At 30.5% G+C, this 16,492-nt stretch overlaps 2 protein-coding genes across 3 annotated transcripts in view; both read left to right on the top strand.

The window, feature by feature from the left end:
* Positions 1 to 7,904, top strand: part of Inos (Inositol-3-phosphate synthase) — a 33,416-nt gene extending 25,512 nt beyond the window's left edge. The window contains exons 6-7 of the mRNA XM_018548017.1: positions 6,662 to 6,770; positions 7,149 to 7,904. Coding sequence (XP_018403519.1) covers positions 6,662 to 6,770; positions 7,149 to 7,528 — 489 coding nt within the window. The 3' untranslated portion in view covers positions 7,529 to 7,904. The remainder of the gene's footprint in view (positions 1 to 6,661; positions 6,771 to 7,148) is intronic.
* A 3,263-nt stretch (positions 7,905 to 11,167) lies between these two features.
* RhoGAP68F (Rho GTPase activating protein at 68F) lies at positions 11,168 to 15,892 on the top strand. Of its 2 annotated transcripts, XM_018548014.1 has the most exons (10): positions 11,168 to 11,503; positions 11,815 to 11,922; positions 12,974 to 13,117; positions 13,509 to 13,689; positions 13,916 to 14,134; positions 14,227 to 14,325; positions 14,436 to 14,623; positions 14,699 to 14,899; positions 14,988 to 15,094; positions 15,184 to 15,892. In XM_018548014.1, exons 1-10 carry the CDS (start codon positions 11,455 to 11,457, stop codon positions 15,355 to 15,357), a joined length of 1,470 nt encoding a protein of 489 aa, XP_018403516.1. In that variant the 5' UTR covers positions 11,168 to 11,454; the 3' UTR covers positions 15,358 to 15,892. The 2 variants fall into 2 exon arrangements, with proteins under 2 accessions (XP_018403516.1, XP_018403517.1); XM_018548015.1 differs by lacking the exons at positions 11,168 to 11,503; positions 11,815 to 11,922 and having other exon boundaries at positions 13,088 to 13,181.
* Positions 15,893 to 16,492: the final 600 nt, after the last annotated feature.

The raw sequence follows: 16,492 nt of genomic DNA, 5'->3' as shown, positions 1-16,492 counted from the left end.
CTCCACTTTTTTAAATGGAATTATGTAATTTTTTTTAGATAACGTGATTTCTCTAATTATTTTGCATATAAAAGTATTAAGGTAGAGATACCAAAAAACCAATAGTTTTCGAGATATTTTACACTTTATTTTGATACATATTGACACAAAATGTTAAATAACTCGTAAACTGTTGACTTTTTGATTATCGTACCTTAATACTTTTGTGAACAGAATAATGAGATAAATCAAATGGTGTAAAGAAAACACATAGTTGCATATTTAAAAAATTATCCATTTTGTATACATTTTTTTTTTAAAGCAACTATGTGTTTTCTTTACACCATTTGATTTATCTCATTATTCTGTTCACAAAAGTATTAAGGTACGATAATCAAAAAGTCAACAGTTTACGAGTTATTTAAGGAGGCTCTATCGGTATTCCGTCAAATGAGGACTACGGAAAGGTATGGAAAAAACTGCTTTTAACACTCATAAATCTTATTTCTAAAATTATAATTTTATTTTAGATGACTGTTAAATTGATTAATTAGAAGTGTACACAATTAATGTATATTATTTATTAAGTAAAAAATACAAGGCTTGGTTGAAGAGAGTAGTAACCTCTGAGGCTTTGAAGCGCATGCGCGTGAGCTCGCGACAGCAGAAGCGTTATAACCTATACACTTTTTATAACTTCTTTATTAAATATCTCATTTACTTCTTCGGCAACGTATTATTTTTTTTTGCTTTAAATGATAAACGAGATCCTACACTTTCAATATATCAGTTTGTTATTTACTTCTTGACACATTCTGAAAAGATATATCTTTATAAATAGTAAATTTTTCATATCCCCCATAAGACATGTGTATTAATCGGACTTTTCAAAAGCGTTTTTCCTGAGTTTGAAGTAGCCAACCCTACCTAAAAACTTTACCTAGGGCTTTATAGCTACTTTTAAAGAACAATATTTATATTTTTTCATATTTTTCTAGTCACCTTGCCCTAACGATAGAACCTCCTTAACATTTTGTGTCAATATGTATCAAAATAAAGTGTAAAATATCTCGAAAAATATAGGTTTTTTGGTATCTCTACCTTAATACTTTTATATGCAAAATAATTAAGGGGTTATCCCAGTGAGAAATGACAATGGAATCAACGTCGAATCGATGTCAATTTGATGTAAAATTGATGATTTCGACGTCGAATCGACATCAATTCGATGTCGATTTCATTATCATTTCTCACTGGGTATATACATTTAGAGGGCTAGAAAAAGCGATTTTTTAAGGATTTTTTTTAAACAAAATGAAACTATATACATATGTTTCAGTTTGTACATCCAATAAAGTTATATTTAAAGTATATTTCAAAATTTTTTTGTACAAAAATATTTAATAATTTAGGATCTGCGCCGGTCTACAGAGACGTATTTAAAAAAAAATGGTTTTGCGGTGAGCAACATATCTCGGCAGGAACTCATCTGAAATCAGAAATCCAAAAAAATTTCATTAGTATATTGTATAAGCTAGTAATTAATCGTTCGGTTTTTGAAAATATTGATTAGAAACAAAATGGCGGCTCATTAAAGAAAAGTTTTTGATTTTTACCTTAAAAATTGTCCTTTTTTCATTAATAAAAAAAAACTACGCATTTAAAATATAAACCCTTCGATTAATTACGAGATATTCATGTCCACAGTAAGTAAAAAAAAAATTAGGAAGATCGATTCATTAGTTTTTGAGATATCTTGCTCACCGACTTTAAAAATGTAGTTTTGAGAAAAACGAGTTTAAAGTTTAAAACCAGAGAAAATGTATTTTAAAAAATTTGGGTTTTACTTACATAGTGTCATCTATTCCAGGTCCATATAACAGCTCTTCTGTAGCAGTAGCAGCTTCCAAAGTTTTAATATATCTTTGTTTGCGAGCCGTTTGTATTCACTTCCGTGTCGCGCGCGAATTACTAAGTAGGAGTTATGTGTTGGCGATCGTCATGAAATTAGTTGCAAAATCACACGCAACTAATTTCATGACGATCGTCAACACACAACTTCTACTTAGCAATTCTTCGCGTGCGACATGGAAGTGAGCACAAACCACGAACGTTCAAACCCTAGTAGTTTCATTGTCGATATGAAAAATTTAGATTTATAATAAAGTGAATTTTTTTTATATTGTAAATATATTTATTTTACTATTTATGTATGAATTTGTATTTTTGTCCCAAAAAAGAGCATTAGGCCACACTATAATCGAGTGTGCGCACAGTGAGACCATGCAACAGTCGAAACGCTGTCGGACGCAAATACACAACAGCCTGTCTCTCTGGAAATATTTGTCGGATCTATTTAAAATTTTCAGGAAATATTTTTCTAAATACCTACTTTTAGAAAATATCATTTTTGAAAAATCGATTTTTTGAAAATTTTAAACGTATATAACCCCTTAAAGAAATCACGTTATCTAAAAAAAATTACATAATTCCATTTAAAAAAGTGGAAGTGACATTCATATCTTTTTAGCGCCTCCACCAAAAAAACAATTATTGACATCACATTATGTGCTCCTCGAAACCAAGCAACTTTTGTTTGACACTTTTTCTTCTATTGTCAAAAGCAAGCGAGTTATTCAGGTGACCTGTTTTAAATGCCCCTCCCTGTATATATGTATACTGGGTGACCTATTTTAACTTATCCACTAGAATATCTCGAAAACTAAATCCAGTAGACAAAAATGTTTCAAATAAAAATGGAACGGTGTCAAGGGGGACACGTTTTAATCACGTTGTTTTTTTTCTAAGTGGAGCGCTAAAAAGATATGAAGGTCACCTCCACTTTTTTAAATGGAATTATATAATTTTCTTTACACCATTTGATTTATCTCATTATTCTGTTCACAAAAGTATTAAGGTACGATAATCAAAAAGTCAACAGTTTACGAGTTATTTAACATTTTGTGTCAATATGTATCAAAATAAAGTGTAAAATATCTCGAAAACTATTGGTTTTTTGGTATCTCTACCTTAATACTTTTATATGCAAAATAATTAGAGGAATCACTTTATCTAAAAAAAATTACATAATTCCATTTAAAAAAGTGGAGGTGACCTTCATATCTTTTTAGCGACTCCACTTAGAAAAAAAACAACGTAATTAAAATGTGTCCCCCTTGACACCGTTCCATTTTTATTTGAAACATTTTTGTCTACTGGATTTAGTTTTCGAGATATTCTAGTGAATAAGTTAAAATAGGTCACCTAGTATATAAAAGGGGTAGTATTTAGTTGGTTTAATAGTTATTTAGAAAACAGAACACAGAGAATTAAATTTAATGGAATTTTGTCCGGATCTAAGCTGGGAGTTCCACAGCACAGTGCGGGCCAGACGACCCGAAATCTTGGCCAAAATTCAAAATGTTGGTGAATTGGCATAAAACTCAGTATTTAAGGGTTTTTGAGGTTACTGATTTCGAATCTGAACTCAAAATTCAGAAATTCAAAATGGCGGATCCAACATGGCGGACGAGAATGCTAAGAATGCTTCGATTGCTGTTAAATTTGGTATTCTGGGGTTTTTGGGGTCACTGATTTCGAATCTAAACTCAAAATTTAGAAATTTAAAATGGCGGACTCTAAATGGTGGATCTAAATTTTTTAACTATATCGGAGTTATACAATTAAGAACAATTATTGATATTATTTTGAATTTATGCTGCTATACATGCTGTGCGGAGGTCGTGGTGCACAACATGTTTATCTGTGCACAGATAAATAGAAGTATGTGTAAGTTGATTTATATACGGGATTTAATAGAATCCATCAAAAAGATTCTATGTTGTGCACCACGACCTGCGCACAGCATGTATAGCAGCATAAATTCAAAATAATATCAATAATTGTTCTTTATATAACTCCGATAAAGTTAAAAAATTTAGATCCACCATTTAGAGTCCGCCATTTTAAATTTCTAAATTTTGAGTTTAGATTCGAAATCAGTGACCCCAAAAACCCCAGAATACCAAATTTAACAGCAATCGAAGCATTCTTAGCATTCTCGTCCGCCATGTTGGATCCGCCATTTTGAATTTCTGAATTTTGAGTTCAGATTCGAAATCAGTAACCTCAAAAACCCTTAAATACTGAGTTTTATGCCAATTCACCAACATTTTGAATTTTGGCCAAGATTTCGGGTCGTCTGGCCCACTGCGCAACCGTAGCGCGCGGCATAGGAGACAATTACATATTTATGCCATATACTTGAACATATATCAAAAGTAGCAAAAAGTCGCATATTCACGTTAAAGTATACATTATACAGAACACGTCGATACCATATTTTTCTTTGTTCAATGTGTTATGGCTTGTTATGGTGAATTGGAAGATGCGAAGTTTTAAAAATATCGGTATTTTGTCCATTAAATCATAAATAACAACATCCAATTTTAATTTTTTGGTAAAAACATGATGTTTAACAATTTGTAACATCACTAACAATAGAAATAATATGTATGAAATCTTTTGAATGGGTAAGATTCTTTTCAAATTATGAAATTTACAAGAAATGATCATAACACTCATTTCATATATTCTTTGAATTTACTGTGCTACCAAAAACAAAGTACTTAGCTAAATGGCATGAAATTTACATAATTACTACTTTAGACTGTCTAGAATAGTAACACACCTTCAATTTTATAAAATTTGAAAAATGACTTTTGGCCAAGATTTCGGGTTGTCTGGCCCATTGTACACAGGGATCAGTATTAAAATCGTTATTATTTTTACTATATATTATATAAATGACTTTACGAGGGTTGTTTATAGCAATTGTGAAATTAAATTATTCGCAGATGATGCATTAATATATACAATAGGTCATTTAAATCAAGAAATAAATGATAATCTTAATATGTAATACAGATGCAAAAAATTGAGGAATGGTTGAAAAATAATAGACTGCAATTAAATGTGAATAAAACCAAAAGTTATGCTAGTTAGACGTATTAGGAAAAAAATATCAGAAAGCAATATAAAAGTAAAACTAGAAAACAATACAAATATAAGAAGGGCAAAGAGCCAAGTGAATCTATCGAACAATATTCAATTATTTAAAATTTAATAAAACGCTTTAATAGATCTTTAAAAAAATCACAATATCCTTGAGGCAATAGGAGTCCACCGCTGGATGTAAGGTTGCGAATAATTTTCAATATTAGTCTTCTCTTACGTACGTTTCGACTTTATTTTTTAAGTCATCTTCAGCAATATCAATTAATTATAAATTCTTTCGGAACTCATCTAAGTAAAATTAACTTCCACATCAGTTATCTAGCTGAGTGAACTAATTTCGTACTTGCTCTATGAGCCCAAATTAAACACTACATTGTAATCCAATCTAATATACATAATACCACTCTATTACATATAATAAAACAATTTCATAATTATTATACATTTTCAATGTTGCTTGTTACAAATTCATGTCTCAACTCAAGATCTTTAAAAATTACAAATTGACAGATGTTTCGACTCCGATCGGGTCATTTTCAAATAATTTTAATCATGGACTTGTTGTTTTTTGTATTTTTGACAAGGATTAATTTATATCTACTTATTATTTCAACATATGACTTAAGCTATACCATATAATTATTTGTCACTTTATAACAGAGGTTATTACTCTAAATTATCCATTTTAATTCTAATTTGTAACATTGACCCGATCGGAGTCGAAACGTCTGTCAATTTGTAATTTTTAAAGATCTATTAAAGCGTTTTATTAAATTTTAAATAATTGAATATTGTTCGATAGATTTACTTGGCTCTTTGCCCTTCTTATATTTGTATTGTTTTATACATATAGTGCCTTTTCATTATTTATTTTAAAACTAGAAAATGTAGCATTAGAAATGGTTAGTGAAATTAAATACTCTTAGGTGTTATGTAGATAGAAATTTAAATTTTTTACAGCACATGTTAATTATCTAGATAGGATCGAAATTACGGGCATTTTATCGAATTAGTAGATATGAATTTGATACCATATACATGAGTATATATTTATATATCGTTTCTTTATTTCAACAGTGATATGATATAATTCAAGAAATTAAATTTCTCAGAAAAGAGATTTTTTTTTAATTTACTAATGAATACCAATTAGAATAATTAAGCCGTAACAGTCAAGCTAGATTTCAGGTGCTTCTATATAATTGCGTGTGGATTTATACATATACTACGTTTGTAAATTTTTTAATTTGAATAATAATTATTATTACATAATAATCGTTTGATCAAATAATTGATTAAATCTTATCAGCAAAGAGAAAATCTTATCTTGACATGATTAATAGTGTCACTTTTCCCATTTTGTTTTATCCTTAAAAATCAGCCTTTTTCAGTTGTAACCATTAAAAAAAATTTTTTTATATTATAAGAATTTTTTATAAAGTTAGCTCACTTTTGATTAGAGATTACTAAGATAATGTTTACTTATTTGTAATAATCACTTGAAAATAATGGTCTTTTTTTACTTTTGTCACTTTTGAACTAAGAAAGCGGTGTATTATACCGCATTTTGATTTATAATGTAAAATTAGAGTATATAATATATATATATATATATATCATGTATTAAAATTCATATTGTATCTTATACGTATATAATCGATTTCAGATCTCCAAGAGCAACGTTGTAGATGATATGGTGGAATCCAACAAGATTCTTTATAAGCCTGGAGAGAAGCCAGACCATTGTATCGTCATTAAATACGTTCCCTACGTCGGTAAGCTCTTATTATATCTTTTGCTTTCACTATCTGTAACATCTTTCGTGTGAGTATAAGGAATTTTTCAAAAAGTATTTAAAATGTTACATTAATGTGCGCGTGCATGCTTATATACATATGTGTGTGTGTGTGTGTTACATGTATCGATATTCTGAATCTGCATATTTTTTAAAGCAACACTTATTTATAAAAAATAGTTTCAATTTTTTACACAGCTTTCCTGTAACGCTTTAAAAGTTTTCAGAATTGTCACAAAATGTTTTAAATGTTTAAAGTTCTCGAGTTTCTCAATAAATGTTATGGAAAATTTCTTGAAAAATCAAGATTTTTACAAAAATATGTATATTTTCCTTCATATTTATTTTATATTTCCAGGTGACACTAAGAGAGCTATGGATGAGTACACTTCTGAAATTATGCTAGGCGGTCACAACACCATTGTAATCCATAATACATGTGAGGATTCGCTTCTTGCGACTCCCATCATTCTCGATCTCGTCATTTTAGCTGAATTGTGCTCTCGCATCACTTTTAAGAGAGCGGATGCCGATGATGACGAAGAATTTACTGGCTTCCATAGTATACTCTCTATCTTGTCATATCTCTGTAAGGCCCCATTAGTGCCTCACGGAACTCCGGTGATAAATGCCTTATTTCGACAACGAGCTGCTATTGAAAACATTTTGCGAGCTTGCTTGTCATTGCCACCAGAGAACAACATGTTGCTTGAACACAAGGTCGATTTCAAGATTTAAAAAGAATAATGATTAGGATAGAAATAAAGGGTAGGAGATAGAAAATAAGGAAAGAGGAAAGAAGTAGAAGATATAGAGGATGAAGAAAAGAGTCATAATGAGAAAAAAAGGGTGATAATGAAAACTTCGTTTGTTGTCAAAACAAGATTGGTAGTATCTTTTTTTAAATCTAATTTTCACACTCTCTTTATTATATCAAACGTCTGATATATGAGAGATACATACACTGTACATCGCTTAAAACTATCAAGAACATGGAAATGGCGGAATTGAGGACTGATTTTCTAATTTTATTACAAACAATTCAATTTTGATATAAAAATGTTAATTCCGTCAACGTCAACAACATCAACATTGTAACAAACATATTATAGATTTCGACCATCATTTTGAATATTCAATTATATAAATCGGTTACAAAGAACTTTGTTTCGGAATTTGATTCGAATATTATTAATGAAGTTATTATATTATAATATTGTCAAATTCATCATTCAATATTATTAATATTAAAATGGTAAGAAAATAAAGTTACTTTTAATATCAAATTATTATTTGTTAAAATCGCTATCAAGGATATTATAAAATTATAATTATTATTCTTTTCTATTCTGATTATTTGGTGGTTCTAAATTTATGATGTGTCTCAATTATTTTTAATCTGTTTATTAAAAAAATAACACACACATATATCTATCAAATTAATTGCTGTAGATTCAATTTCGGAAGAAGTATATTTTGAATAAATATATAAATATTGATGATTGTGCGTGCGTGCGTGCATGAGTAAAGAACATGTTAAGAATGCAGATACAATGGAAAGGATAAGGAATAACAATATCAATCTATCAAAAACTATGAATTCTGATGTATTGGATTTCTGCTATAGATTGAAGTCATACATTATTCTTTATTCCTTCTATATTGTGTCTGTACCGCGGCGTAAGAGAATTAAGGATATGTATAATTTAAATAATTTACAATTTGAATATACAGGATGTTCAGCTTAACGGTCCGCACGATTTTTTTTAGACACTTCTGACAGTTAAAAAAGAAGGATGAAAGATGGATTAGCGATCGATTTCATGCAGGCTATAACATGCGATAAAAAAATTAAAAAAAAATTTTTTTATTAAAAAAAAGATTATTTTGAATTTTTTTAATAGCACCATACAATTTTTTTTCTATAATATTGTAGGGATCTTCAAGATCAATTCATCTCACTGTCGAGATTGCCACTTTAACTTGATGTTTTATTGATTTTATTAATATACACACATAGACCAATAATATTTATCACAAATACTCATTAATAAAGGAATATTTACATGAACTTATTAACTTATATGTGAACAAATTTTATTGATTTTATTGATATTTAATATCAAATTTGCAGCATCATAAATATAAATTAATAAAGGAAAACTGTAACTTATGTAAACAAATGTTCAAATTGCTTGCCTCCTGCAATACAAAGTTCTGCTCTTTTTAATAAATTACTATGCGCAGCTATTATATACTATTTTGATCCAAAGTTGTACAAGCTGTAATTATTCTTTTTCGAAGATCTTGAATATTATTTATTGGTGTTTGATATACACACAAAAGATTTCAGATGTCATTGGACTGGTCCATATGTATTTATAACACGATTTCCAAAGATATTTTGAAAATAATTCACATAAGTTAATAAGTTCACGTAAGTATTCCTTTATTAATGAATACTTGTGATAAATATGGATCTATGTATATCAATAAAATTAGTAAAACATCAATGAAAGTGACGATCTCGATAATGCATTGAATTCGTCTTGAAGATTCCTGCAATATTATAGAAAAAAAATTGTATGGTGCTATTTAACAAATTCAAAATAACCTTAACTTCTTTAATAAAAAAAATTTTTTTTAAATTTTTTTATTGCTTGTTGTAGCATGAAATAGATGGATAATCACTTTTCAACCTTTTTTTAATTGTTGAATGTGTCTAAAAAATCGTGCGGATCGTTACGCTAAATCCCCTGTATATAAATAATAAATTGATAAATTACAAATTATTACTAAATTTCGACAAATATATTTTCATTATTTAAGCTAATAGTTATATCGTGATATTTTTTCATCTAAAACAAATTTACTTAAAGAGAAAAGTTTTCAAAGCTCGCTCTTTTCTTTTATGATTTATATATGCATTAAGAAGTAAAAGTATGTTTTATTCGAGTGTTTTCTCGAGTAGAATATGCAATTCTTCAATTAACATCAAACATCTTATTGTACCTCGTGAAAGTTTCAAATTAAAAAAAATCATTTAAAAGGCTCTATTTTTGTATTGATACATTCCTCAAACAATATATTACACTCGCATTAATGATATACTTTTTTTACTTTGTATTAATAGATAGTTAAATAAAAAATATACCCTGTTAGCATTTATCAATTACTGTGTATAATACATGTATAGCTTTTACTTTATTATTATTATAAATATGTATTATCAGTATCATCATTATTATTGTCATACTTTATTCCTGTCGTATATACAAAAATAAATTCGTATTATGCAGAATCTTTCGCAATATCGTACACTGATGTTCCATCAATTAATTCCACGCAATAATCCTTTTCGAATTTTAAAATTTCCATTTTATACATTATACATTCTATAAATGCAAAGTACTCAGTGTTTTCCGTTATCTAGATAATCATCTAGATGAAGAAATGGTTTTATCTTATCTTTATCTAGATTATTAAGAATATATACTACCTTTATCTTATCTTAGATTTAAAGCCTTGTGTCCACAATGCTAAAGATCGGTCCAAGATCTCGGATGAAGAAAGAATTAACAAATCGCATTTGAACAATTTGGTCACATGACCAATGTAATTGGTCAATTTTCCTTCATCCGAGATCTCGGACCGATTTCTAGTATCGTGGACACAAGGCTTAAAAAAGTTGTCTTTTTCAATTTATCAAAGCGACATTGAAGTATTTTCATATTTAGAAAACAAATCAAAAGAATTAGATATTCTGTATATCCACATATTAACAAATTTTTTAAAAATATATAATGTACATCATTGTCATCATCAGCGCTAGTAGAACGTCTTTTTAGTTGCGGATAACAAATATTAATTCCATGTAGAAACCATTATTCGAAAAACTTTTATTTAAAAAAGATAAAGATTTATAAAATATAATATTTATAAAATATTTTTATGAAATATTGAATATATATTTCTTGTATCCTAAGATCGTTTTACTACCAAATAGTTACTTAAAAACAAAATCATCTTATATAAAAATTATCTAGATAAAAATTTTTTTTTAATTTCATCTTTTATCTAGATTATAATATAAAATTAATTATCTTCACCTTATCTAAAATACATTTTTGTGTCATTTATCTTATCTATATCTAGATAATTTTGAATTATCTAAGCGCAACACTGAAAGTACCGCATGTAAGTACACACCTATTTTTTTTCTTTACGGTCTTTAGAAACCTCTTTACCTTTTCGCGGTATATCGATACATAAAGATTCGAACCAAACCGGAGTATCGATATAGGTATATATCGCGTCGCGACATTTGCGACTTTTGCGACGCGACGTAATAACCACCAATCTACCAACAACCACCAACAACCACACGACTCACACTGATCAGCGCTGACTCCAAAGTTGATTCGCATCACCACGATATGACGATATACGAAAGGCGTGATGTGATGTGACGTGACGTGATCCGTAGAACGTGGAACACACGTATTATACTTCAGTACTGGTCGCACACATCGCGCTCGGATAATGTCGCGCGAGGGTAGCTGCAGTCTGTAAGACCGTCGAGATATCTGTACCCATCGCCACCGATCACGGTGTCCGCCGCGTCGTCATCCCGCCCGCTCATCAACGCTGGCTAGAAGGGAAGGATGGAGGCGGACTACCAGCCGACGCTAAGTCCGTCACGGACTTTGACAGGTAAGAGATGCGAGGTTTAGGCTAGGAGTTGGCTCGTGCCGAGTAAACACGAGTATAAAGTAGAAGGCATCGTGTATTTGCAACTGTCATTATACATCCACGAGTGCATGGAGGTGACGAAGGTCGTCAAATTAATCCTGGGTTTATGAAAAGAGTGATTTCGATCCACCTGCATTTTTTTCGATGCAGAATAGATTTGCTATTAAATATTGTTAAATGCTGGGCAGTGTAGTGCTGATTAGGTTTATCTTTATATAGAGATAAGATTGTTTTTTTTTTTAAACTTGCTGATTTGTATTGACGTTTAACAGGAATGGGCAATGACTGCGAAGATCCATATCCTAGTCTGTCAGACTATCACGATTACGAACCAAATTTAGAATTTGACGATACAGAATTGCAAACTACTTCAAATAATGGTAATTTATGTGTATCTATATTTAGACTTTTTTCGTTAAATAGCAGAGTAGATTCATTTTTTATTTCTAGAGAGAAAAAGAAAATTATCAGGGTGTTTAGCGGTCCTTAAATCTTTGAAATCCTGGAACTATACTTGAATTTAACTTTTGAAAACTCCTGGAAAACCCCTGGAATTTCAGGGCTGATCTTGAATTTTTTATTTTGTAAATTTAAAACAAATTAGATAGCGAAGAAAAAAAGAAATAAGCCTCTCGAACCAGGCTTTTCAGTCAATCGCGAATGTTTAACTAATAATCAGAAAGAAAAATCGTTAATAGCTCAGCAAACTGTTTATGATGTGATGATTACAAATGGAAAAGATGTAAACAACTTTGAGATTACGAAATCTATGATACATTACGCTCGCAATGTGCATGCTTGGTACAAAGAAGCGTTAGCAAAAGAAATAGAAGACCAAAAGAAAGAATTGCGTGATGTGGAAGAGTCAAAGAAACGAGATAATATGTTGAAAGTATTAAAAAGTAAGAAAAAAAAAGATTTTAGATGAAGCTTTAAAAGCAAGTGTAGATATTGAAGATTAAATTGATAATTTAATGAAGCTCTGATAAATTAATTTCATATGGTTATTGATTTATAAGGATGTTTGTGATACGTTAATAAAACGAAAAATTGTTTATATTTATAAAATATTCATTTGATATTATTTATGAAGCAATAAATAATTTTGTTCTGAATTTGTTAGCATTTTAATTCATTCGTCATATAGAATCCTAACTTGATACTTCAAACTTGATAGTACAAAGCATATAACATTGTGCAAATCGATGAAAATTAATCAAGTGATGGAAATTAATCGATGGATGTAGTATCCTGGAAAAACTAGGATTTTTTATCTGAAATATCCTAGAATTATCCTTGAATGGATTAGTCAGATATCGCTAGACACCCTGATTATATATCTCTTTTGTGTAAAAAAAATGTTACATAGTAATGCTAAGCGGCTGGTATTACCGAAATAGTAATTGTTTAAAGTTAACTTTAACATTACAGCGGCGCGACTTCTGGAAGGAAAATTGGATTTGGTGAGCGGTAGCATAGCCGTTGGAATGGATTATTTGGAAAGCCCAGTGAGTGATGGCACAATTGAGGAGAACTTTGAGGAGGCTTTGGTAGATGCTCCAGTTATTGAATCCGGTGTGTGACCTTTTACCTTCTGTTAGTAGCCAGTAAATGTCATGGCATTCTCGGGGCATAGCAGGTGAATTATGTGTGGAACATTGTATAGCTTGTTTTACATTGCATGGCGTGAGGATGAAAAAGGAAAGGGAACGCGATGATTGTTTTGCTTTCTTTTTAATCCATTTTGCAACAATAACATTATGTACGCACAATCGTAGCGTTTGAAAATGAATAAATTTTTAGATGTGAGAGATATATCTTTTTTTCCTAATAAAACAGAATTGCTCCGAGGATTCAAGTTGTTCTTGCTAAATAAAAGATTTTTAGTTAATACAAATTTGTTGCGAGAGTACGCTTATGAAATGAGCAATCTGATATCACAGCAAATGTCTGTTTTAACGAACAGCGGACGATCTGGCTGCTTTAGATGGAGAGCTCGCCGATGAGGAAGATTATCTTGACATATCGAGACATGGTATCGTAGAGGTAGTCGGCGATGATAGTGCTGGTCGTAAAATAATTGTTGTGTCAGCTTGCAAATTACCCCCCATTGGAAAAGAAACCTTTAATCACGCCAAACTCCTCAGGTGAGTTTGCGATATATCTACGTTGTAAAATGACACGCGAGATATTTATTCCATTGCAATGTCTCACAATTGTCTGTAAATTATTTAAAAGTCGCGAGTCATCCTACAATTCTACAACAGTTGTATGTGCCAAGTTTTTGTCTATTTTCTTGGTACTAGCTTTCCATTTTTTTTCCTTTTTAATATAAAATGACAACTTATCAAAATATAAACTTCTTTCCATTAGGTATCTTATGCATACTTTGGACATGTTTGTGGAACAAGATTATAGTCTTGTCTATTTTCATTATGGCCTTACGTCGAAAAATAAGCCACCCTTATCTTGGTTGTGGCAAGCGTATAAGGCGTTTGATAGGAAATATAAGAAGAATCTCAAAGCTCTTTATCTAGTACATCCGACTAATTTTATTAGGATTGTATGGCAAATATTTAAACCAGCTATTAGGTATACAATCTTTTCTTTTCTAAATGAAAGAGTTGAACACTCTTTTCTCAAATTCAATAAGAACAGATTACATGATTTTTATATCTTTACAGTGCAAAATTCGGACGTAAAATGATGTATGTTAATTATCTGGAGGAATTAGCACAATACGTTAATTTGGATCAATTAATTATACCATCTCAAGTGATAGAGTATGCAATTTAGTTGTGCTATTATGAAAAATAGTATTTTTGAAGAAAACAAATTTTGTCAAATCGAATTGCACCCAGATTTACTTCACAGGACGATTTTTTTTTTTCAGACACAACGAACAGCTGATGATGAAAAATAAGAAAAATTTACTGGCGAGTCCACCACAGAGTGCGGTAGTCACACCAGTTGGCACGACTCAGTTTGGTGCTAATCTGCAATTCATCAAAGAAAATAATAATGGTGATTCCATACCACCTATTCTAAGACAGTGTGTAGAATTTCTTGATACACCTGACGGTACGATATTTCAACAAAAATAACCACCTTTATCTCGTTGTATTCTAATTGACAATCGTTTTGTCATTGTTTCAGCTCTAGAAACAGAAGGGATATTCAGAAGATCAGCTAATGTAACAGTAATCAAAGAACTTCAGAACCGCTGTAATCAAGGTTTACCCATTGATTTCCAAGGAGATCCGCATATCGCTGCGGTTTTACTTAAGACTTTCCTCCGTGAGCTAGATGAACCTCTTATGACTTACGAATTGTACGACGAAATCACGCAGTTCCAAAGTAAGTATTGTATTCCTTCCTTTTCTTGGTACACGCACACATTTTTCAGTATTACAGCGACATAAAATATTTCTTTGAATTTTTGTAGTATTATCAAAAGACGAACGTCCGCGTAAAGTTAAGATATTAATATTAGAAAAACTTCCCGAAGACAACTATCAAGTTCTTAAATACATCGTACAATTTTTATCGAGGGTACGTAACCAATATTTGCAGTTCCGATTATCCTACGACGACAGATCGATAAAATTGTTACTTTCATCTATATTTCTTGCCATTGATAGGTAATGGACCGATGCGACTTGAACAAGATGACTTCTAGTAATCTCGCGGTCGTATTTGGACCGAATCTAGTTAGAGCACCGCCGGCACGTGGAATGTCCCTTTCTGCGATAGGACCCATCAATCAATTTGTAGACTTTTTATTCACCTATCAAGATAAGATATTTATTATTTAAAAGCGACAGCACCGAAGGCCTAATTGTAACATTCAACTAATTACACGTCCACATTTTCATTTATCGAAATATTTTTATATTCTGCAGAGAAAGAGAGGAAGATAGAAAGAAACATTTAATTGTTCATTTACACGTGATTTTGCACAAGATTTTTTAATACGAATAGGTATAATAATTTTCGGACGAAAGAGTAAACCGTTCAAATTGTTGCTAGCTGTGCGATATTGAAACACCGGCTCCAAGAGACATGTTTGTATATTTAGAAAAAAAATTACGACCAAATACCAAAGATATACATGAGAACGTCACACAGTGAATGTAATAAGTAAGACTATCTAGAAATAATGTTTATCTATTTAATAACGCTTAAGAGAATAATATATTCGAGGATGAAGAAAAAATATATCGAGCGGGATACCTCCGTTATTGTGAAATAAACCGCAATTTATTTTGATTTTTATTTAGATTAATCGTTTAATATTACAATACTAGAACTTTCAAACATGAATTTCTGTTAACACGTTACATATATCACACCCACATTTCACGTATGTTTAAAATTTTTATTATTTTTATCTTGTTATTTTTTCTTTTTTCAATTAAAAACTTTAAATTAAATTACTAATTGTTATTAAATAGATTATAATTTTCGTTTTGATGGATTCACATTTGCATAATAATCGTCTTTTATTATTTATTTTCATAAAACTCGGAATTGTTAATCGTTCAATCGCATTGTGTTGTATTAATCATGTTAATTAAAGATCTTGTGGAAACAAAATTTTCATAAAATGTTTTAATTATAAATCTAGAATAGGAAAATTGCAACAAATTTTTTTAATATTTGGCATTCTTTGCATCTCTTGCAAGGTTTGTATATACTACGAAAATTCATGATTTAATAATAATTGTGATCTAACGAATGTAGTACATGTGATACTGTATTTAGGTAAACTTAAAAAGAGACGAGATATATGTAATAAGGAAGGTTGTGGGTGCATACACACGTGCGTGCGCGCACCCTCCCCCCCCATACACTCTCACACACACACACGCAGAGAGAGAGGGGGAGAGGAAAGGAGGGGGAGGGAGAGAGAGGGGGGGAGGGAGAGAGAGAGAGAGAGAGAGAGAGAGA

Source organism: Cyphomyrmex costatus, unplaced genomic scaffold (genome assembly GCF_001594065.2).
Source record: "Cyphomyrmex costatus isolate MS0001 unplaced genomic scaffold, Ccosl1.0 scaffold696, whole genome shotgun sequence".
NCBI classification, from domain to species: Eukaryota; Metazoa; Arthropoda; class Insecta; order Hymenoptera; family Formicidae; genus Cyphomyrmex; species Cyphomyrmex costatus.
The sequence above is the reverse complement of the archived record's forward strand: the minus strand, read 5'-3'. Positions and strand labels throughout refer to the sequence as shown.